The 22,872-nt window shown below is 41.7% G+C and overlaps 1 protein-coding gene across 1 annotated transcript in view; it reads right to left on the bottom strand.

Moving 5' to 3' along the window:
- PRPF6 (pre-mRNA processing factor 6) overlaps positions 1-18,239 on the bottom strand; it is a 33,968-nt gene extending 15,729 nt beyond the window's left edge. Inside the window, exons 1-13 of the mRNA XM_048819635.2 lie at positions 18,030-18,239; positions 15,612-15,777; positions 14,832-14,950; positions 14,051-14,129; positions 12,869-13,045; positions 11,143-11,298; positions 9,053-9,147; positions 8,558-8,714; positions 8,145-8,307; positions 4,190-4,308; positions 3,286-3,504; positions 1,399-1,521; positions 370-491 (exon numbers count right to left, since the gene is read on the bottom strand). Of these exons, the coding sequence (XP_048675592.1) occupies positions 370-491; positions 1,399-1,521; positions 3,286-3,504; positions 4,190-4,308; positions 8,145-8,307; positions 8,558-8,714; positions 9,053-9,147; positions 11,143-11,298; positions 12,869-13,045; positions 14,051-14,129; positions 14,832-14,950; positions 15,612-15,777; positions 18,030-18,211 (1,877 nt within the window). The 5' untranslated portion in view covers positions 18,212-18,239. The remainder of the gene's footprint in view (positions 1-369; positions 492-1,398; positions 1,522-3,285; positions 3,505-4,189; positions 4,309-8,144; positions 8,308-8,557; positions 8,715-9,052; positions 9,148-11,142; positions 11,299-12,868; positions 13,046-14,050; positions 14,130-14,831; positions 14,951-15,611; positions 15,778-18,029) is intronic.
- Positions 18,240-22,872: the final 4,633 nt, after the last annotated feature.

Raw genomic sequence — 22,872 nt, 5'->3', positions numbered from 1 at the left:
AAATGAAACACATGCTAGATTTCTAAGTGACTTACCATCCTACATTCCCACCATTTCTCAGATGTCCCATTCCCAAACAGTTTAACACCACGTCCATATCATTCCCACATACCAGGTAGCCCCAATCACCAAGAGGATTTTTAATGACTTCACACCAGTATTATGTGCTGTCTACCACCATAAGAAATTAAACTCATCTCTGCATACAATTCCAATGGGTTTTCATCAGCTCAGAGACTTTCTAAATCCTGTTATTCAATAGTTTGTGGTTAATTTATTAGCTTCTTTGCTTACAATAACCCCAACCCACACACTTTAGAACTGTAAGAACACCCTTTTGGTAGCGTGAGAAACATGCAGCATACGTACCTGGTTCCATGGTTCTTTTCAAAGTAGGCTGCTCGCAACCAAACACTTTTCTTGCTTGGGAAAACTTGTAAGGCATAAGCATAAATCGCCCGAGCACACTCTAGGGCATTGTGAGCAACACACTAGAGAAAAACAAAGGGAGGGGAGTAAATCAAAAGGGAGTCAGTAGAGGGCCTAGAGTATAAAGTGCAGGATAGAATGACGAACATATCAATGGTGACACAGAGCTCAAGGTTTTGCAAGAATTCCGGTGACTGGTATTTACCAAGACCATATATTAGCAACAGGACAAACATCTGAATAACAATCACTTAGCGGAAATTAAATATATACTGGATTCGGAATAATGTTTAACTCTAAATAAGGTGCAATGGTGGGATTCTCACAAGCACCAAGGAGTCTCAGGAACATGAATGCCATTGATTTTCAATTAGGCTTGTGCTCTTAAATCACTTAGGTGATTTTTAAAATCCAATGTTTTTAAAATTGGTCCTATATGCTTGCATATGCATTGCTTACCTACAGAACTCACTGGTGAGCATGATTACATGTGCACACATGGCTTTGTAGGCTCAATTCAAGGTTAACATATTGAAAATGTAGCTTTGGAAGTTTTATAAAAGTAATACTGGTAATTTAGTTATCAGTGCATATTCAGTCTGTCCAGACTGACAAAGAAATCCAGTTAGATTATGTAAACATTTGAGCTAGAATTTTCAGAGGAGCCTAAGGAAGTCTGCCACCTAATTTCCTTAGGTTCCTTTGAAAATTGCCATCTTGGCCTACAATATTTACTCCTATTACTGCAAAATTTCTGCGCAACTAGCAGTCTCTAGAACAGGAAGGTTGCTGCAACTAAAATTGAGAAGTGCTGACAGAACTCAGAGACAAGCTTGCACAGAGTCTGTTGGTATCTGGCCAGTAATATCAGCCCTTCGGTTTCATAAAAAACAGATCTACCTTCCCAATTGTCAGTCCGTTTCCCCTACTATAATTCAAAGAGAACAGAAAGGCCATAATCGGACATACACTATCTGCATCTTCCATCCAGGTATGTTTCCGATCTTCTTCTTCAATCCCAATCCCAATCACAGCTCGCATAATAGCCTGACACGTGGCCACACTCCCAGCTTTATCACACTCCTCAGCATCCTAGAGACAATGAGAGCAACACTAAGACAATCTGTTATTTCAGTCTGAAAAGCCAGCAAAGGAGACAGCACATTCTGTAGCATCCTTTGAGCAGGAGAAGACTGACAAAGCATGACCTCTCCAGCCTGGAAGGGTACTCTATTTCACAGATTCCCTTTGGACTGACCCAACTGTGGATTTTTCCAAAATAAAATGCTGAAAACTATGAAGGGAAGTGAGGGGAGAGAGCATGAGAAGATAAGAAACGTTCCAAGACAGACTGAGCCGTGAAACCTAACAAAAATCCTGTGTGAAATCCTGTGTGAAAACATACACAAATTGAGGATGGTGGCATCAGTGCTCATAACCTCAAAATTACTGATCTTCCTTTACATTTGGCTTGATTCTCAGATCTCAATGTTTAAATAAAACGCTGTCGGCCACCACCAAGTTAAGAAACATTTGGCACATTTATCAGAATTCACAGGAGAAAAGGTTTGTTTTAATATACACAACTCAAAAAAGGCTAAGCAGATTTTCTTGAAACCTGAAAAATAAATTCTGCTTCTCACAGGACATCCAGCATGGAAAATTCCAGCACTACAGAAATCTGAGGAGGAGGACAGCAGGTTTATAATGGAATTTTAATTTCAACCCTCATTAGATTGGTTCCTATTGCTATAAATGAAGTTGTATCTGGTTTAAATGATAATGGGAATGGTAGTTTTATAATTCAAAGATATAGTTTCCTTACTGAAATTCTTTTGAGTGGTGTGCCAATTGTGCAATGCACAGGTGAAGAAAAGCTCTGTGTAGCTCAAAAGCTTGTCTCTTTCACCAACAGAAGTTGATCCAATAAAATAGATTACCTCACCCACCTGGTCTTAGTGCATATATGAGATTAAAGTTAACAGGGTAGGCTCAGACACTGCCTTACTTGAATTTTAGTTTGCATTCAGAACAAGAGCGTAGCATATGAAAACACTTTGCTGCCTTCATGCACTCCACCAAGTGCTTTAGGCCAATAAAATAAGTTATTTTAAAATAATTTTCTGCCTTTCAAGTACAATTTTTTAAACAGAAGGATTAGAATATTAAGCCAATTGAGAGGTACATTACAGAGGCTATTGCCAATCCAGGGGCTTTGCAGGCATTATTGTTATCCAAAACATTCAGATATGGACACTGCACAAAATCGCTCCCCTACTTTTTGCTCTCCACATGCAATCAATTACACCCATTTCTTGTGATGTGTTGTTGGAAAAGGTCTCCTTTTGGTGAGTAGAGGGCTCTTAAACCAATAAATCCAGGTGTAGGTAATACACAAAAGCACAGCTGGAGGCTTGTGCCCCCAACATCCCCATACAGCAGCTGCTTGAAGTAGCACGGTTTAAAAAATAAAAAATAATAAAAAAAAAAAAGATGTAAATCTGACTACAGTAAAGTACATTCTCCAGCTTGATTGCATGTTACTCCCAGACATACCACTTAATCATGGCACTAGCCTGGTTCCTTCCAGCTCAGATAGTTACTGATCAGAAGTGACTCAGACATGGCTCACGAAAGATCATGCTCAAATAAATTGGTTAGTCTCTAAGGTGCCACAAGTACTCCTTTTCTTTTTTCAGACATGGACACTGGTTTATATCAGAAATGTTAAGTTCCATATTATTTAGCATCAGTAGACTTCAGAGCGGGAAGAGAATGAATAATCTGAAATGTGACTGTAGTTCAATACTAGGATGCACAGAAGGGTTTTTTAAAAAAGGGAACACACACAAGTACCTGGATCCACTGCTCCCTGTTGATTTCTACCCCATTTGCCCTGAGGGACGTGATAGCTCTGTCAATGATTTTCTCCACCATCTGAGTGTTTCCATTGGCTTCCTCCAGTTTGGCAGCAGTTATCCAAATGTGACGGTCTGTTGGAATGTTCTCACGGGCTTTGTTTAAGACTTTGCGAGCATTCTCGTATGTCTCCAGCCTTGCCAGAGCAAGCCAGAGCTGGACAGCAACAACAAATTATATATTAAAACAAGGAGACGACAACACTTTATACAGCAGTATCTGCCCAGTCAACAGGAGAGAGAGAGAGAAGACTTTGGTAGATTCTCCCCATCCCACATTGTAGCTAGGCTGCAAGATGCCAATATATAAGTAATAAAATAATCAGCGTTTACCACTGGCCTTGAAAATTCAATACCTCTTATTCCAAATGTGTGAATATGTTGTCTCTGTTGGACTTCTGCAGTAATATCTTCTGTTGTGCTGTCAGTTGGATTTATAGCTCAATATATAGTTCAATGTTTTTAAAGTGAATAAAACAGTGGCCTAAGTAATGTGTGTGTGTGTTTGTGCAATTATCATAAATGCATGTGCAAATTAGGTAACTGTGCAAGCAAATATGCCTAACTAGCCATTTATGGGTAGAATTACCCAATTTACATGTCAATTACAGTAACAAGTACCCAACAAAATGAGGTGTAAAAACATGCTGAAAACCACCACCTGAGGCGTGCAAATTAACCCAGAAAGATACTGCCAGACCTGTCTTGCTGGTCAGTTAAAATGCCTGGTAAATCCACACATTGCACTTTACTGTCAACTTTGTTTTTCAAACCTTGTAAACATCAGATCCTTTCTATAGGAACATCCTTAACCTGTAGCAGAGAGAGATTTGTTGACTTACTTCCACACTGGTTGGGCAGCATTCCACTGCTCGGCTCAGCATTATCCTAGCATCTTCAGGTTCTTCTAACTCCACTGCTGCCTTCCACAAGCGTACTGAGTTCGGAACATGCTCAAGGGCTAGTAAGGTGAAATAATAATATGAATCTTGGTAAAGAGAGAGAATGCTGTACTGGCAATAATCACTTCTGCAAATATAGCTATCCCTTTTCTTTCATAGAAGTAGTCAAAAAAAAATCATTAAAAGTTTTGCTCACTGAAAAATAAAAGTGGAGTTGGAGGGGAAGAAAAAGTACTGTTTGTCCAAACCAGAAGGTCCTCTTGTTTCTCTTCAGCCAGTACAAGAGATGGAATTGGAGCAAAATCTAGCCTGAAATTCCACAGGCTGCAGAAGTCTTAACTGGTAACATCTGTTAATTCTTTCAGAAACTGCTTCAACAGTTGTCAGAACACAAAATCAGGAAAGCAAGGAAGCCATAAAGCACTGTTTCCCCAATTCAAGCCAAACAAAAGTGATTTTTAGACAACTGTTGTGCAAGTTAAAGGCTTTTCCATTTAATCTTGGCTGTGCCCAGTTTGAGATTTTAGACCTGTTAGATATTACAGGTCTAAATAGGGTTCAAATCAATTTTAGAACATTATGACAAATGTTTTAGCTCCTTAGGACAGGCATTTTGTTACTGCGTCTTTCACTCAGATATAAAAAGAAGCACGCAGGGATTAATTCTGACAAAGACAGATATGACAGAGGGTGTTCTATATTTTATTTACAATCTCTCGCTCCTGAAGTTGGATTAATGTACCAGACATATATTACTCCTCCTCCTCCATCCAAACAAATCTTATCCACTACAGCATGAAACCCACAGCGTCCTAAACCCTCCTTGTCTCTGCCATATAGACATCTTGGTGTGTGAGCATATGCAAAACACCTTAACATTGAAAGTTCCTATAAAAGAGTCATGCATCCCAGAGAGTATAGATTTTATTCAATAATAAATTTGTTCACCAGTACATCATGCATTAGACACCATCGTGTAATAGGAAGAGAGCCTGAGATACAAGTCCTCGTATTAGAGGCCTGGTATGAGACTTGAGCGAAAGTAGTGGGCACCTAAACCTGGCCGGGCACCTTTGCACCTTCACGGATCTTGCGGTCATTGGGTGATTTGCTTGAGGTCTGCTGTGCTGGCTGTCTACGCAGAGCTGGGACAGCACACAGGGAGATCACACACACGCGGCCAAACATCTAACAACACATCCTAATTGTCAAAACCATCCCTCAACAATTAAGCTCTCTTTTAAGCATTTGCTGACAGTTTAATGGACAGTGGTTTAACTTTCCCCAAAGCGATCTATCAACATATTACCCAAAAATATATAAATTATGGTTTTGGAAGAGCTTTGAAAAAAAATGTTCCAGGCCAACACTAAAAATATACAAGCCACTAAATTCTAAGTGTCCTTTCAGTAAAGATTCCATTTAACCAAGAGCTTTTCAGCTTATTTTAGTCTTGTCCAAGCGGTTTTTATCCTTGATAGAAATGCATTCCCAGCAGATTTTCCTGGATGAAACATTAAACTTCAAAACAAAACTTTTCTCAGCTCACCTTTTGATACCTTGGAATTTAAAGTGACACTGTGAACTTAAGAAAAAAAAAATCAAACTTTTTTTTAAAATCTTTTCTTACTACAAGCAACACCAAAAGATAACAACAACAGAATATTTCTCTACTTTTCAGGTGTTTTTTATTTGATGCACTTCGTGTACATTCAGTTTCATTGTTTTGCCTCTCTGGTTAGTCTTTTCCATGCTTATATGGGAATGTTATAGCAACGGGGAAGAGAAACAGTTTTAAAACAGGAAAACGTGATTGTAAAACCACAAAAAAACTGAAAGATGATTCCAAGGCAAGTGTAACATCTGAAATTACTTTTAAACTCAGTTTTTGAAGTTGAGCAGGTTTCAAGTTAAAGGTGTCCCTTTAATTGTTCCAAAAAAGGTCCAGAGAAGACAAAGATTGTTATCCCGAGCTTCTCTCAGACTCAAAACCAGTGGGAAATACATATAGAAAATTATTATGGTATTCTGACTAGCTGGACGTTAACTGTTCTTCATCAAGTTTATAGTGGCAGGAGCTTTTCTTAAAGTATTCTAAATGAGTAATGTGAGCCTCTGATAGCTTTAAGTGCTACTTGGCAGGAAAGAGCATTAATTTCTACACCTCAAAATGGATTCTAGCACTCAGCTTGCTGCCTCACTAGAGACGATAAAAGCATTAGAAGCTCTAGAGTGTTTGCTGGGTGATAGGATCATACAACCCACAGAAACAAAAGAGAAGCACATTACAGGATCATATTTCAGTGCTGTTACTTGGCACTTAGCCCTGATTATTTTCTGGTAAATACTGGTTAAAATCACCAGTCCTCACATGATTCCTGATCCAAATACCTCCAGGCATCAATTTTGTGCTGCACCATAGGAAGCAGTAGCCTAGGAACACCATGAAGCTGATAGTAACGTGTGGAAATTAGAAGCAGCATGATAAACTTGTATTCTTTTCCACCTACATAAACAGCTATACACCAAACTTTTTACCAGATAATATTCTGAACTGAAAACTAAAAGCTTCTCACAGAACATACAAACTCTCTAATAATTTAAACATCAGACGGAAAAAAATAACTTGTGTACTTAACATGCTGTAAATCATTGTTATAATCCAGCTCACAAGTCAGATCCAGAAATCTATCACTTTCTCATATGACTAACATCTGTTTTTCTATTTAATACTTATTGCAACTCTTATAGGCACACACACACACAGTTTAATAGCAGCAGCTGTGCTTAGCAGCACATTGCAGAACAAATTCTTTTGCAGCATCTAACCCGTAATTAAAAAGCCACACACAAAATAAATATCTGAACTCTTGCAAGTTCCAGAACAACAGCTGCAACCCTGAAGTGCAAGTCTTTTATTCAAATGTTGGCAAGTACAACACAAGTGTCATTTCATCACAGATAACTAACTAAGTTGCAACAGTTAGGTAGGAGGTAATTTACTTCCCTTGGTCCTAATCCTTGCAGCAATCATACTAGATGCTATGCAGTCATTTAATACTGTGGATTGATGCATATTGAAGATCTACAAAAACATTAAATCCTTAACCTTCTCCCTAGACCTTTAGAACCCTGCAGTAACTCTGAGTGTTTGTTACAGAATTTAAATGCTAGGATTCAGCAGCTTGACAGGGAGGTAGTTTTAGTCTCTTCTGAAATGGGACTAGCAGATTGACTTCAAACAGCCAAAGAATTAATGCTGTGGTGCCATGGGCAAGACCTCTAATTTCAGCACACCAGGATGAATGGTCATGAGAGAGAAGTGCCAGCCATGCTGTTGTGTGCTAGTTAAGGAACAGGCATTATGAGTTTGAAGGAGGCAGTACACTTCAGATGGACGAGAGCTGTGATGGCAGCAGCATAAAAGACGCAAGCATTTGAGTAAATAATGTAGAGAAAAGCTATTTGTCATAGGAACATGGAAATGTCCATACTGGAGATCTATCCAATCCAATCTCCTGGATCCTCTGACCAGATGCCTCAGAGAAAAGTAGAATACCTCACCCCTTGTAAGCCTCTAATAGTTAGAGGCTGGCTTAAGTCCTGAAGCACAAGGTTTAATATCCCTTCCAAAGTTTTTGTTGTCAAAACTATAACTCTATATCCAATCCCATTTTGATCCTGTTAAGTTCTTAGCCTCAACAACTTCCTGTAGCAATGATTTCCACAGTTTAATCACACATAGTGTGAAAGAATATGTTCTTGCTGACGACATGAACAACAACATTTAAAACCCCAGGCCATGCCCTAAAGAGTTTGTGTTTTATTATATTTTTAGAAGAACGCTTGCAGGAAATTGAAGGGTTAGTTGTTATAACCCTGTAGAAGGTCTCACCTTTCCTAAGGACACGTTTCTTTGCTCGTATATCTGTCTCCAGTTCTGCTGCTCTGATATAAATCCGGACAGACTGTGGGAGGTGGCGGACTGCCTGGGCCACCACAGCCTTAGCCGTATCTCCAGGCTGCAGCCGGGCAGCTTCTAACCAAACATCTTCACTCTGTGGGTCAGCAAACAGTGAAACTGACACCCTTTCCATCGGCGCAAACAGTGGCAAAAGTTCCATAACACGTTTAAACCAGAGCTTTTGGATAAACACTGTTCCAGCTCCTCTGATAAGTTACAGGAGAGGTTATATTAATCTATACCAAGAAGCTTAATGGATGAAAATATGCTTTTAGTAAAAGAGCTAGCCATACTCTTTTCACAATTTTTTGGAATAATCAACAGGGAGGCAAAACAACTCTTACCTTGGGGCACATTTCTGTCCCCTTCATGATGAGGTTTCGAGCTACTTGCAGTTTGCCAGTGACCTCTTCCAGGCGGGCTGAAGCTATCCAAGCTGGTGGATGATGAGGGTTGGTCTCCCGCACAGATTTCAGAAGTAAACGAGCTTTCTTGATGTCACTGGTAAAGGAGAAAATACAAACAAAGCTTTTAGTAAGCTAAGGAACAGCTTTCCTTCACCAATAAGCTCCCCACACCCAGTTCCTCACAATCACACTCAGATGCACATTAACTCAGACCTCAGACATTTTTGCACACAGGTAAACACATTGTATACTACCACTATACCTTTGTGGAGAATATATTTTATGTAACTGAGGTCAATGTGAAGGTTGTGTATATTTAAGTGAGATTTAACCCATTTTGGCCAGATACATTAGAAATATAAACTTCCATTTACATGCAGAAGGGTGAACCATTAATAAATGCCAAACCACTTCACCCCAAACTAGACTTACTTGATATCTCCTCCATGTGTAGGTATCATAGAATTCAAGTCTGTCAGATATCCTTTTGGGTCTACCACAGTTTGGCCACTCACAGAGTCAGACACCTGGGAAAGTAAATCCAAAGCTGATGAAATTACCAGTCAGAGCACTACAGTTTGGGCAATGAAAAATACAGTAAGAGTGAAAACACACAAAAACTGTTCTCTCTTAATTTACATGGTCATCTGATATGAAAACCAAAATGGAGTAAACTGGAAAACTTTGCACCATCTTTACACAATTAAGCCATATTATCAGAGTTTAAGCAAACAGAGAGGGGAATTAAGAGGCTTAATCAAAAGCAGAAAAATGTATGCAAATGAGATTAGAAATTAAAGGGAAAGTTACTGAGGTAAAAAGATCCAGAAAGGGTGCTCCAAATGGCAGCTGCAGAGAAGACTGCTCCTTTACAAAGTTACTAGTTTTGGTACAGAAGCTGAGAGGGGAGGACTGAGTAGAGAAGAAAAACATCTGTGAAGCAGGATGGAGCCAGTCCACTGAGGATGCTTTTTAGCTAGACCCTGTTACAATCAGAAAATAGGAACTGAAACCAAGGCAATGCAATCAAACCTCTCTATACGTGAGAAACTAGGCAGAAATAGCCTGCACATGCTGTGTAGATATGTGTAACTATGACAGACTGAATTTCCATGTTCCCGCTGAATTCCGATCTTGAAATCTGGTGCACTTACTATGCAATGCCAATTACAGAAAAATATTTACATTTGATATTTGACACACATCACCAAAAGTTTAATGGTGTAGACTTACAAAAAAATCCCATTAATTTCTTCAGTGAGCTGATCACATTAGACATTAAGACCTTCAGTTTTGAGAAGTTAAGGGAATCTAATATGACCTGTCCTATTGACTGGGTTTCATTCAAGAGAATTGTCAAAGGCACGAGAACTTGCTGCAGGCACCAAAGCTGACAGTCACCCTAGCCATGAACTGTTATTTGTTAATATTACATATGCTCTAGTTTTATGTTTTAAAAAGTTGGCAAATGCATGAGAACTGTTGATTTTACAAGAAATGGCACTGGTACCAGCTTGCAATTAAAGATAACATGAAGCTGGCTTGCTTAGTTAATCCTTTCCTGGGATTTCCTTAAGAAATTTAGCTGAAGAGTAATGTAATTAAATATTTGATTTTACTGGGGAGAAGGGACAATTAGAGAAAAAGTTTTTGTAATGTTGTCTACAGAAACATCCCCATGATTATGTCTATAATAGGCATTTGCCTTTCATGCAGCTATTCATTCAACATTCTATGACTATGTAAAAACAAACATACTCTGTGTATGTATTCAATCATATCTGATGTTAATGATATGGTGCATTTTTTACCTCTGTGACAGCACTGTAGAACTAACACAGATACAGGAAAGGAAGACCGATTCTGTTCTCTCACCTGAATCAACAGGACTGTTAGTTAAGTTCCAAACATCTGGCCAAATTTTGCCTTTAGTTATACTGTGCAATCCCTCTCAGATAATAGGTTGGCCAAGCAGAACAAAAGGTGCAATGTAGCCTGACAAATCTTTAATATTTGCAAATATACACCACAGAGTCAAAAAGCACACAGCTTGACTCAGATCCCATGGGAGAGTGTAGTGCTGATAGTTAGAAATGCCATCTTTTCACTTCGGAAGCACAGGGAAATTTGCTCTTCAAATCACTGAAATAAATACAGAACTCCATGATACCATTTCAGAATAAGTGTTGTGTACTGAATGGTTCACTAATTAAGATAAGAGGAACAACCATCGCATCAAACTAAAAACTGACTCTGTAGGTCTGATGTTCATTTCTGCCATGACTGGCATGCTCAACTCCTCTGTGATGATCCAGAATGCAGACCCATCTCCCAGAGAATTCCTCTAGAACAGGCCTGTAGCTAAGGGCTGTAGGGTATTCTTTTAATTATTATTGCCCTGCTTTTCAATGTTTTTTTCACTATTTAATATCCCAAAAAGAATAAAACAATAGTTTTTCAAAACCAGGCTTCATTACAAAACAGGTACACCTTTCAGGGTTATGGTGTTCCTGTGCCCTTACCTGGCTCAGTCTCATATCCATCAGGGTATTCCTGGCCTGCCCAATCTTCCTCATATCTAGTTCACCTGTCCCAGGTGTCATTAGCCCAGGTGTCATTCCTCCTGGATATGGAGTGTTCAAACCCCCTGGATACGGAGTGTTCAGACCGCCAAATTGCTGCCAAAAAATGAGACATCATGTTAAGGTTTATGCTGAGATTTACAACAGAACTCAAGGGAGTTAGATGCTCAGCTCCTATGGAGTTTCAATAGGTGATAGATCAGGGGTGGGCAAACTACGGCCCATCAGACGTTTTAATCCGGCCCTCGAGCTCCCACCAGTGAGTGGGGTTGGGGACTTGCCTCGCTCTACCCACCCGGAACTCCCCAGCCCCTGACTCCCAATTCCCTTTATGAGAACCACCTTCTGGCACGCAGAGCCACACTGCGCAGGCGTGACTTCACTGCGCTGTTTCCAGGATTGGAATCCTGCCCCTACGCGGCGACAGCCCTCCCTCCCACCCCGCATGCAGCAGCGCGCCCAATCCCCTCCCAGTTTCCTATGACCCCACCCTCGAGACCCTCGAAACTACCCAAGGGCCGCACCCATCCCAGCTAGGGTGCCTCTGCCCGTGACTGGTACAACAGCCTTGGTGTCACTGCCAGCAGGGCCCCTAGGAGTCCCCGGTACCACCCTGTAGAGCCCCCCTCCCCAGTAACATCCCTTTTAGATCCCCCCATGCTAGACCCCCATCGAGTTCCCCTCCCCCACAGGGCATTCATGGCCCGCTATACAATTTCCATACCCAGATGCAGCCCTCAGGCCAGAAAGTTTGACCACCCCGTGCTAGATGTTTATGAGTTTGAAAATCTTTCCCATAGTACTGCCAGTACAAGTTGAACAATTGCCGCCAAGTCACAGTATGAACTGTGGTTCTTATACTGGGAGTTGAATAACTTCCTATAGACTATCAAGTGGTACTATTCAACAGTAAAACATGAGAACAGGTATGTTCTCAGATTTTTTTCATTAAGAGTCAAAAGATGATCATGACAATATTAACTGAAAGAATATTAGCAATAAAATCATGTAATCATTTGGTGTCAATTTAAGTCCAATAAGTTTTCTCTTCTATCAGCTGATCACAGTACTCTGCATCCATTTAAACAATTAATTATGATCCAAAAACTTCAACCATTGACCTGTCAACTGAAAGTGAAATGTCTTAATTCTAGAAGAAATTGAATACAGCAGCCACTAAGGGAAGTTTAGATTCCGCTACGTGTTACGTATTTGGAAAAGTTTCGGTCAATAAAAAATACAATGTTGGTTTACTGACCAAAATTAATTCTGGACATCCCTTAGCCAAACGGAGCTAAAACAAAAGGATTTTTAGAAGCTTCCGATGTTAAAACAAAAGGCTGTCTGATTATTCTTGCTCAGATTCTGCTCAGCTCCAGAGTTTGCCGACTAAAATAGAAGTTTCCAATAAGCCTGGGACTGCAACACACAGCAACCTCTTCTAAAGGCTCTCATACTAAAGAGGTCTTTCCATATGCTATTCACTTAAGAAAGGGTTATAAACCTAGTGCCTTGTCTTTATTTTAAATGGAATTGCAGGATGTGTTCTAGGCAAAGAATAAGGCACATTTCACAGCCAAGTACTTGTCTCTAGCTACTATTAAACATTTTCTCCAATTTACCATGAGTAAAGCGGTAACTTCTCCGTGTTTGTTTTCATGCTCACCGTTTGCCGGGGGTCCACAGAAGTGTGATTCTCCCCAGTCTGTAAGTGTTTAGCAAAGAAACTATCAGGAACAGGAGTCAGTTTCTCATAACGTGGGTTCCTCTGACGTTTGTTCCTAGCATCACCAACTTCTGGAATACTCAGCCACTCTTCCTCTGTGACTTCCGCTAGCTTCCTCTACACAAACAAAAGCTGTCACTACTAATTTTAGAAAATTCTGCTTTTAAAATTTACAATTTTTCTATTGTTTAGTGGACTCTCAATCCATTGGTTTCAGAGAATTCAGGGTCAACTGAGTCCCATTTTGAAATAAAAAGTCAACACTAAAGAATTTCAGTGCACAGGGGAGTTGTATACTTTTAATAGGAACCCTCTTTGTACAGACTGGGCTCTTGACCTGATATTTTTATACTTTTGCCTTGTTAATTGGTAGAAATTGTTTTTAAATTTTAACAGGGTGTTATAAATATGTAGTTTAATCTGACTAACTGCAATGTCCATCTTGAAAGCGTTGAGAGTCAGGACTGAAATTTTTCTTCCTCCACATCAGTTATGTCAATCCTGGACATTTTAATAAAGCACAGTTGCAACATAGCTTCTCAGCTGGGTGACCGGACCAACCAACTCTCAGGGTGCAGGGCTTGTTTATACTTGTGGAGCCAAAAAGATTGGATACCAAAATTTGTGTATATTTCAAAACCCTAATATGCCCATTTGGAATGGCAATGATCACATACACCTACAACTAAATGGCTGGTAAGTATTTAATCCTACCAGTCTTGAGAGTACATACACACACAAACTACCAATAATATTGATTTACTGTTAACGGCATATACCAACAGTACTCCGGTTTAAATCAATACTGACCAGTTAAAAAAAAAAAAAAAAAACAACCTGTGTCCCCAATCCAAAACCATTTGCTGAAAATCATACTACAAGACTTAAGACATTATCAGCCCCAAATTGGTTTCTGCATCACTAGCTACTACCTTCATACCCATTCTTGTCTATTATTCAATGGAAATCAGTTCTAGTCTTAAGGCAGGGGACATGCATAACATTCTTAACAAAATACTATAGAATAGGAACTGTGCAAATAAATGCCCAAAGTCACGTCCATCTCTTCACTCTTAAAATGGGCTATTTTCTTCATAATGTGTAGGACAGTTATCTCCTTACTTTTAAATCTGAGAACTGCTGCTGAATTTTGGGACGTTCCATACGGTACTTTTCAATCTCCTCTTTCTCCCGTTGTTCTCTAGAAAATAAAGAGTGCTGAAGCCAAGCTCACTGAAACTCTAAATCTAGTACCATTATTAAAGAAACCTGTTTGTCAGAGCTCTTAAGGCATAAGCCTGTATCAGAGAACTGTTAACATACTGCATATAGCAAGTTGAAGTTATTTATCTATTTACAGAAGAATATTAAATATCTAGTCAAATAAGACATATTTCAGGATCCTCAAGCAATAATACTATAGAATAAAAACTGAACTTTGGATCCAGGTTTAGTCTTAATCCCCAGCTCCCTATGGATCTGATAAAATACTCTGTTTTTAGTAACGTTTGTTAATAAACATACAAAACGTCCAGATTAGAAGACTTTTCTAACAATATCTCACTTGTTGTGTGATGCATTTAAGTTCAATCATATTAGTTTTGGATTAGCATCTCTCTAAATCACCAAACCTCAGCCACTTCAACCATATGCAAGAAAAGCTAGTCAATATTAGCATCTGTTCAAGGTGTCATGCAAAAAGCACTTCTGAAAATCAGACCCACCATCTCTCACATTGGCTACCCAAAATCAGTGGCTGCTTTTGAAAATTTTTCCTTTAGAGATTTGCCCAAGAACACAGATTGAGACAGTGGAAGAGCTGGAAACAAAAGTCACAAGTTCTGACTCCTAGACCCACTACGATCAGCAAATAATGCCTCTCTTGACAGTGCAATAATTATACCTTCTCTCTTTACGCCGTTCATCCATTCTCTTATCCAAAGCTGCATAAATAGCATCAGCTTCCTCATCGTCTTTTTCGTATGGACCACTTGAGAACAGGCTCCCAGCATAGCCGTTAAACTGAGAATTTTAAAAACAATAACTTCAGTTTAAAGATGCTATTATATATCTAGCACAGTTATCAACATCATTCAGGATAAGGAAAAGACCTCAGCAAGCCACTTCTAACAAGAGCATCCATCTAACACAACCCTAAATAAAAGCAACCCTTCCCTTGCCCATACTGTATGAATTTCAACAGCAAAACCTTTTAGTAAATAAAAATTCCCATAAGGTAAAACCATTTCCTTCAATTTTGCCTGGTTCAACTCAAGAGACTATACAGTCCAAATAAAGACAATGACACGTCAAAGGGCAACAAAGCTCAGATTTCACTTCTGGAGGCAGACGAAAGATGTATCCCACAAAGTACCGAGACTAATGTTTTATTTATAGATCCCTCTCAAGATACTCAGGGCATGATATGGACAATTAAACCATAACAGACAAACATCAAAACAAAAACCACAAACAACACTGTGGCATCTGTACAAACAAAACGTAGTGTTAAGTGACTCTACAAGGAACTCTGCCCTGGTCTCCTCTACTGTAGATCTGCCACGATTAAGGGGGTTGGGGTGTGCGTGTGTGCGCGCGCGCGCAGGGGTAAAGGGGAGCAGAATTATAGACACCTCCCTCAGCCAGGAGGAAAAAGCTAACAGGAATGCTACAGTTACATCACCTCATCATAATTGGTGTCATTCAGATCTTCATCATCATCATCAGCCTGGTTTTTCTTCATCTGGTCCCCAACAGTTCTCTTCCCTGGTGGAGCATGACGATCATCCACTGGGTCATTGGCATCTCGAGCTGGGCCAATATCAGAACGGGTGGTAAAACCCGTGGCACTATATTGAGAGACCGGTAGCCAGCATTTAGCCTAGTAGAAATAGTGCTACAATATACAGATGTCTGTTTTAATCACTCTGAAAGTGAGCCATTACAAACCTTAGAATCATAGGACTGGAAGGGCCTCGAGAGGTCATCTAGTCCAGGCCCCTGCACTCATGGCAGGACTAAGTATTATCTAGACCATTCTTGACGGGTGCTTGTCTAACCTGCTCTTAAAAATTTCCAATGATGAAGATTCCACAATCTCCCTAGGCAATTTATTCCAGTGCTCAACCACCCTGACAGTTGAGAAGTTTTTCCTAATGTCAAACCGAAACCTCTCTCGCTGCAATTTAAGCCCACTACTTCTTGTCCTAGCCTCAGCGGTTAAGAAGAACAATTTTTCTCCCTCCTCCTTGTAACAACCTTTTATGTACTTGAAAACTATCATCATGTCCCCTCTCAGTCTTCTCTTTTCCAGACTAACCAAATCCAATTTTTTCAATCTTCCTTCATAGCTCATGTTTTCTAGACCTTTAATCATTTTTGCTGCTCTTCTCTGGACTTTCTCCAATTTGTCCACATCTTTTCTGAACTGTGGCACCCAGAACTGGACACAATATTCCAGCTGAGGCCTAATCAGCATAGAGTAGAGCGGAAGAATTACTTCTCGTGTCTTGCTTACAACACTCCTGCTAATACATCCCAGAAGGATGTTTGCTTTTTTTTTGCAACAGCATTACACTGAAGACTCATATTTAGCTTGTGGTCCACTATGACCCCCAGATCCCTTTCCGCAGTACTCCTTCCTAAGCAGTTGTTTCCCATTTTGTATCTGTGCAACTGATTTTCCTTCCTAACTGGAGTACTTGCATTTGTCCTTATTGAATTTCATCCTTTCTGCTTCAGATCATTTCTCTAGAATATTTTGAACAAACTTGTAATTCACAGGTATGTTACCTGGCCCCCATAGCTAAATGATGTGATATCATGCAGGAACAACTGTCCTCTTAAAGAGACAGTTTTGTGCAGGATGGACCCAGGTTTTATACAGCCATGTTCGCCCACCAGCTATTATCCCAACACTGCCACTCCTCCAGGTCCACCTCCTTTTTAAAAATATGTAAGACCGAGGGCAGGCTGTTGGCTGCTCAGAAGCCCTAAGTCCCCTGTCCCTAGCCTTTCCCCACTCTCCCAATGCTCTTTAACTGCATTAGAGTTTCTCACACTGAGCTCCTAAGGCCTTGCCCACATGTGAAAGTTGCACCAGTTTAACCGACGATGTGAATTTAAACTGATTTAGGGCTTGTCTACACTTACCCGAAGAGGCTAGCTACACTGATTCAGGTAACCCACCTCCCCGAGAGGCGGTAGCTACGTTGACAGAAGCGCAGTCTACTGTGGTTTCAGAGGAACAGCCGTGTTAGTCTGTATTCGCAAAAAGAAAAGGAGTACTTGTGGCACCTTAGAGACTAACCAATTTATTTGAGCATGAGCTTTCGTGAGCTACAGCTCACTTCATCAGATGTTTACCGTGGAAACTGCAGCAGACTTTATATACACACAGAAATCATGAAACAATCATGAAAAAAGGACAGTGGGGTGGGAGGAGGTATTGTTTCATGATTTCTGTGTGTATATAAAGTCTGCTGCAGTTTCCACGGTAAACATCTGATGAAGTGAGCTGTAGCTCACGAAAGCTCATGCTCAAATAAATTGGTTAGTCTCTAAGGTGCCACAAGTACTCCTTTTCTTTTAGTCTACTGTGGGTCGCTCAGGAGTGTGGATTTTTCAACCCCTGCGAGCAAGGTAGTCTAGCAACCACAGTGTAGACACTTCCGACGCAAATCCAGCCCCGAGCGAGGAGTTACCCCAACCCAACCCCCAGTTTAGAGCGGGAGGACTTCTACCGCCGCTCCTGGAAGTGGAGTAGGTACCCCATTTAAATCGGTTTAAATTCACCCCAGGGGTACAACTGTCTCATGTGGACGAGACTTAAGGGGCCAGCAGTGGGGCTGTCTTTGGCCTCCCTGGGACCCACGCCGGGCGGCCCCAGCGCCCCCCACCCACACGGGGGACGGGGGACGCGCCTGCACGCCCACACAGCATGGCGGGGGGGGCACACACCCACATGAGTTGGGGGCGGGAAATAGGGGCGCTGAGCCCGGAGCGTCCCGGCTCTCCCGGGCCCGCAGTGCTGGGGAGGGACTGACGGAGGGGGGGGGGGGTCCCCAGCGACGGCGGGGGGCCCAGGCCGCCTCTCGCTCACCCGCGGCCCAGGCCCGGCACGTAGCCCAGCGGCGCCGGCATGCCCAGGAACGGCTTCTTCTTCTTGTTCATGGTGCCGGTGATGGAGGCGGTGAGGCCCGAGGCCCCGCCGGGCCCGGCCGGGTTGGAGCCCCCGGGGGGCGCCGCGGCGGAAGCGGAGGCCGAGGCGCTGCTGGCCGCCATGTTGGGGAGCCGCGCGAGGGGGCGGCGCTACCCAGGCGAGCCGCGCGGCCGGGAGGGCCCGGCGGGCTCCGTGTCGCTCCTCAGGCCGGGCGTGTGTCACACACACCACACACCCACCCCGTGTGTCACACACACATTCATAGACATACACCCGCAGTGTCACACTCACCCCGTGTGCTACATACACCCAGAGTGTGTGTCACATTCATAGACATACACCCACCGTGTTACACACACCCACCCCGTGTGTTACATACACACACAATGTTACTCACACACACAGTGTTACATTCATAGACATAAACCCACAGTGTCACACACACACCACGTGTTACATACACACAGAGTGTGTGTCACATTCATAGACATACACCCACAGTGTTATACACACACATACACACACACCGTGTGTTACACACACACACAATGTTACACACACACACACACAGTGTCACATTCATAGACATAAACCCACAGTGTTACACACACACACACACACAGCATATGTTACATACACACACAGAGTGCTTGTCACATTCATAGACATACACCCACCGTGTTACACACACCCACCCCGTGTGTTACATACACACACAATGTTACTCACACACACAGTGTTACATTCATAGACATAAACCCACAGTGTCACACACACACCACGTGTTACATACACACAGAGTGCGTGTCACATTCATAGACATACACCCACAGTGTTATACACACACATACACACACACCGTGTGTTACACACACACACAATGTTACACACACACACACAGTGTCACATTCATAGACATAAACCCACAGTGTTACACACACACACACACAGCATATGTTACATACACACACAGAGTGCTTGTCACATTCATAGACATACACCCACAGTGTTACACACACACACACACACACCATGTGTTACACACACACAATGTTACACACAGTGTGTGTTACATTCATAGACATACACCTACAGTGTTACACAGTGTGTTACACAACAGGCACGGTGTGTTACATTCATAGATATACACCCACATTACACATACACAGTGTGTGTTACATACCCAGACACATGCAATGTGTGTTACATACACACGTGCGATGTATGTCACATACATAGATATACACCCACAGAGCGTTTTCCACACAGATACACACAGAGTGTGATATGTAGACATACACCCATATGGTGTGTTACACAATTTTACATGCACACAGTCATACGCCGGGTTACATACAGTATTACAGACATGCTACAGACACAATATTATGTACATAGACATACACAGAGTATGTTGCATACACACACAGTGTTACATTGACATACACACACATGCACAGTGTTACGTACACAGACGTATACACAGTGTGTTACATATGCACATACGCATCTGGAGTGTGTTACATATGCACACAGAGTGTTAGATACATACACATATATACAGCGTGTTATGCACATGCACACACAATAATTACCCATGCATTCACACAGTGATATGCATGTGAACACCCAGCATTACATACACACAGGCACACATAGTGCATTATATACATACACACACAATACATTATTTATATACTGTTACCCCCATTTTGACCTGAATGGCTAGTCAGGACTTTGTAGGTTATTCCAGTTGGGAGCAGAAATTGACAATGAAGTTTGGTATTTTCTTTGATGCAATCTTGTTTATTTACAAGGTATGTACAAGATTCTACTTCTTACCAGGAGGAACCAAAACCAGGGGATAGCTTTTTTGCGTACAAGCCCAAACTTCATTCATCCATCATGTGTGACCCAAAGCCTCTTTCTGGACTTCTTCCAGGGCCACATCATGCTTTGACGCTGCTCCGTGGCTTTCTTGCTCTGCCTTTAAGTCTCTCTCAGTTTCATGTCTGCACTCCATCTTCAGCTTGTTTTTTACACACACACACGCTGGCCCAGTGGCGCCCTCTGCCCATGTGGTGTTAATTTCTGAGCAGACTCCATTATAGATTGTTTTAGGTAGGGCCCCTTAACTGTCTCTGACAGGTATTTTACATGAAGGGCATGTTCACACCCATCAGTTTCAACAAGGATTTAACCCAGCTCATTACAACAGCACACTCTCTCACAAACAGAGCGTGTTACACACATACACATCCCCTCAGTATGTTACAGAAGGAGGCAGCAGCCTTCCTAAGCCCAGGCCTGCGAAGATCCCTATTGCACATGCAGAACCTTTCATCCCCAAAGGCCCCAGGATATCTGGCAAACTGCAGATGCTGCTTCTGCCATGAGGATGCTGCATCCGCCACGACGAGGGGATCTTTTGAATGAGGAAGCCAGGACCTTGTCTACACTAGGTCTAATCTTTTTTTCTTAAATTTCCCACTGTTGCTACTGCTCTTTTGGGCCGGCAACTGGGAGCGCGAGCGCAAACAAAGCTCCAAGTGTCCACTAGAGTTTCACGCAGTGTGGGTTTCTCTACACTAGAAACTTGCATCGGCGCAGCTACACCTTATATACGTAGTTACACCGAAGTAATCCTGTAGTGTAGACCAGAGCTGTGTTGCATAGACCTGTGCTGAGTATGTTGGGTGGGGCATTATGAACAGATTTGTTTTTCAAGGGGGCTGTCTTGGAGGCCATTCATTGGTAGCACAGAGTTCAGGGAGTACTTGAGATGCAGGGGTCTTTGGGCCCAAACCAATGGGGATATGGGAGAAAGTAATCTGTTAAGGAAGTGGAGTTGCAGCTGCATAGTTTCCTTTCTGGATCTGGCCCTCTGTTCATAAAGTACCTCTGAAGCACAGCTGAGGTTTCCCACTTCATCAATGTGGAGAAGGCGGGTAGTCCGGAGAGAGAAAAATGGTACATTGTAAAGTTAGGGCATTTACTTCCCGTTGTTGCCTCGGCACATCATGATGCAGCGTGATAATGGGATGTCTGTACGTCAGCATGTCCTTCGCATCGTCAGAACATCACTGCTACTTTGCTTTGCCTGGTTTCCATTCACCCAGTAAAGCTACCCAGGTTCGCTGGAATGAATCTCAGCCCTACTTCATAAAAATGTCCTTGGCAGAACTTTCAACATATTCTGGAGTGAGTGACAGATTTATAGCAAGTATCAGAGGGGTAGCCATGTTAGTCTGGATCTGTAAAAGCAGCAAAGAGCCCTGTGGCACCTTATAGACTAACAGACGTATTGGAATATAAGCTTTCATGGGTGAATACCCACTTCGTCGGATGCATGACGAAGCAAAACAGGCAGATTTGCTTTAAAGCTGCATTAGAAATATTACAGAGCTCTACAAAACTCCACTGCATTGACTCAGCTCTCAAGTGGCTACTCTTCCACTGTGAGAGACTTTTAAGAATTTGTTGAGGAGTAAAGACTTTTCTCTGTGAAATCTTGATGGTTCCTGATGGCCTTTGCTTTTTTGTTTACCACCAGATGGAGCACTTTACACATGAATTTGTCCATCAGAAATAATCATCTTACAGATGCATAGTTGAAGAGGAAAAGAAAGAAGCTAAAGGTTCTTTCTACATGTCCACACTTAACATTCAAACCCACCTTTCTGAATGAAAGCACATAAAATCTTCACACTGTACTTCTTTCCAGAATTCATTCAAAACTCAAGGGAAAAAAGGTCTTCATAGCTTTAGTAAATTTCTATTTACTCTTCATCCTAATGATTACAGCCTAGTTTTGTACATCAAGTGAACTGGTGTCTCATGTAACAGATCTTTATGAGAAAATTAATGCCATATCTTAGCTCTCCATATGAAGTTAAGTTTAATCTGTGTGGGTGTATTTTGCTATATTGCTTATTTAAGGGATAATATGCATGGCACTGATATATGCAAAGCAAATAATTGAGCTTGTCGTTGATTAAATGCTGAAGTGGAGCAATGGCATTTAATCAACGGCAAGTGCCATTTATTGCAAACATCATTCAGTACCATGACAATTACTGCCATTGTACTATTAGAGAGCACTTTTAGGAATCTATTCTTATTTCAAAAGGGTTTTCAACTGGTGTGTTGCTATCACCATCTTTGTAGGACTTTACAGTGATGTTTATATCTGGGATAGGTGGGTGGAATTAACTATTGCTGCTGGCTTTTAGGACCCTCAAAATAACTGTAGCCCTCTGTCCCACTCCATTCCTAGTAAGCCTTAAATTGCAAAACAGTAGGATATTTTACATGGGGTGTGTTGCTGTGTCAGTGCATTGATTACAGGGGGAGGGGGAAAGGAGATTGAGAGGGGTGCAAAGAAAGATGGATTGAGGGGATTTATGGGGCATGTGGAGGGAAGACATTATGAAGGCCCTGATCCTCCTAAAAAGTCATGCTGATGTCCCCCAGAATCATAAAACTGGTTCCATTAACTACTGATGAAGTGCAGGACAGAAAGTGCATAGCTGATCAAGGGTGGGTCTTTAATGTGAATAATTGATCCAGGGTGGAAGGCATGTGTGGAGAAAGGAGTGAAACCACTGGAGATAGGGTCTGAATGTCAGTAGTGGTTTCACTGTCATGAATAATGATCGTGCTCTCTCTTTAGGACTCCATTTGGCTGAGAGTGTTCTTTTCTTCTAGACTGTGCTCAGTGTCATTGTTATGAGTTATTATTTGCTTGGCACTGGCAGCGTGCTCAGTCTTTTATCCCATGTGC

The sequence above is a fragment of the Caretta caretta genome, chromosome 13 (assembly GCF_965140235.1).
Source record: "Caretta caretta isolate rCarCar2 chromosome 13, rCarCar1.hap1, whole genome shotgun sequence".
NCBI classification, from domain to species: domain Eukaryota; kingdom Metazoa; phylum Chordata; order Testudines; family Cheloniidae; genus Caretta; species Caretta caretta.
The sequence above is the reverse complement of the archived record's forward strand: the minus strand, read 5'-3'. Positions and strand labels throughout refer to the sequence as shown.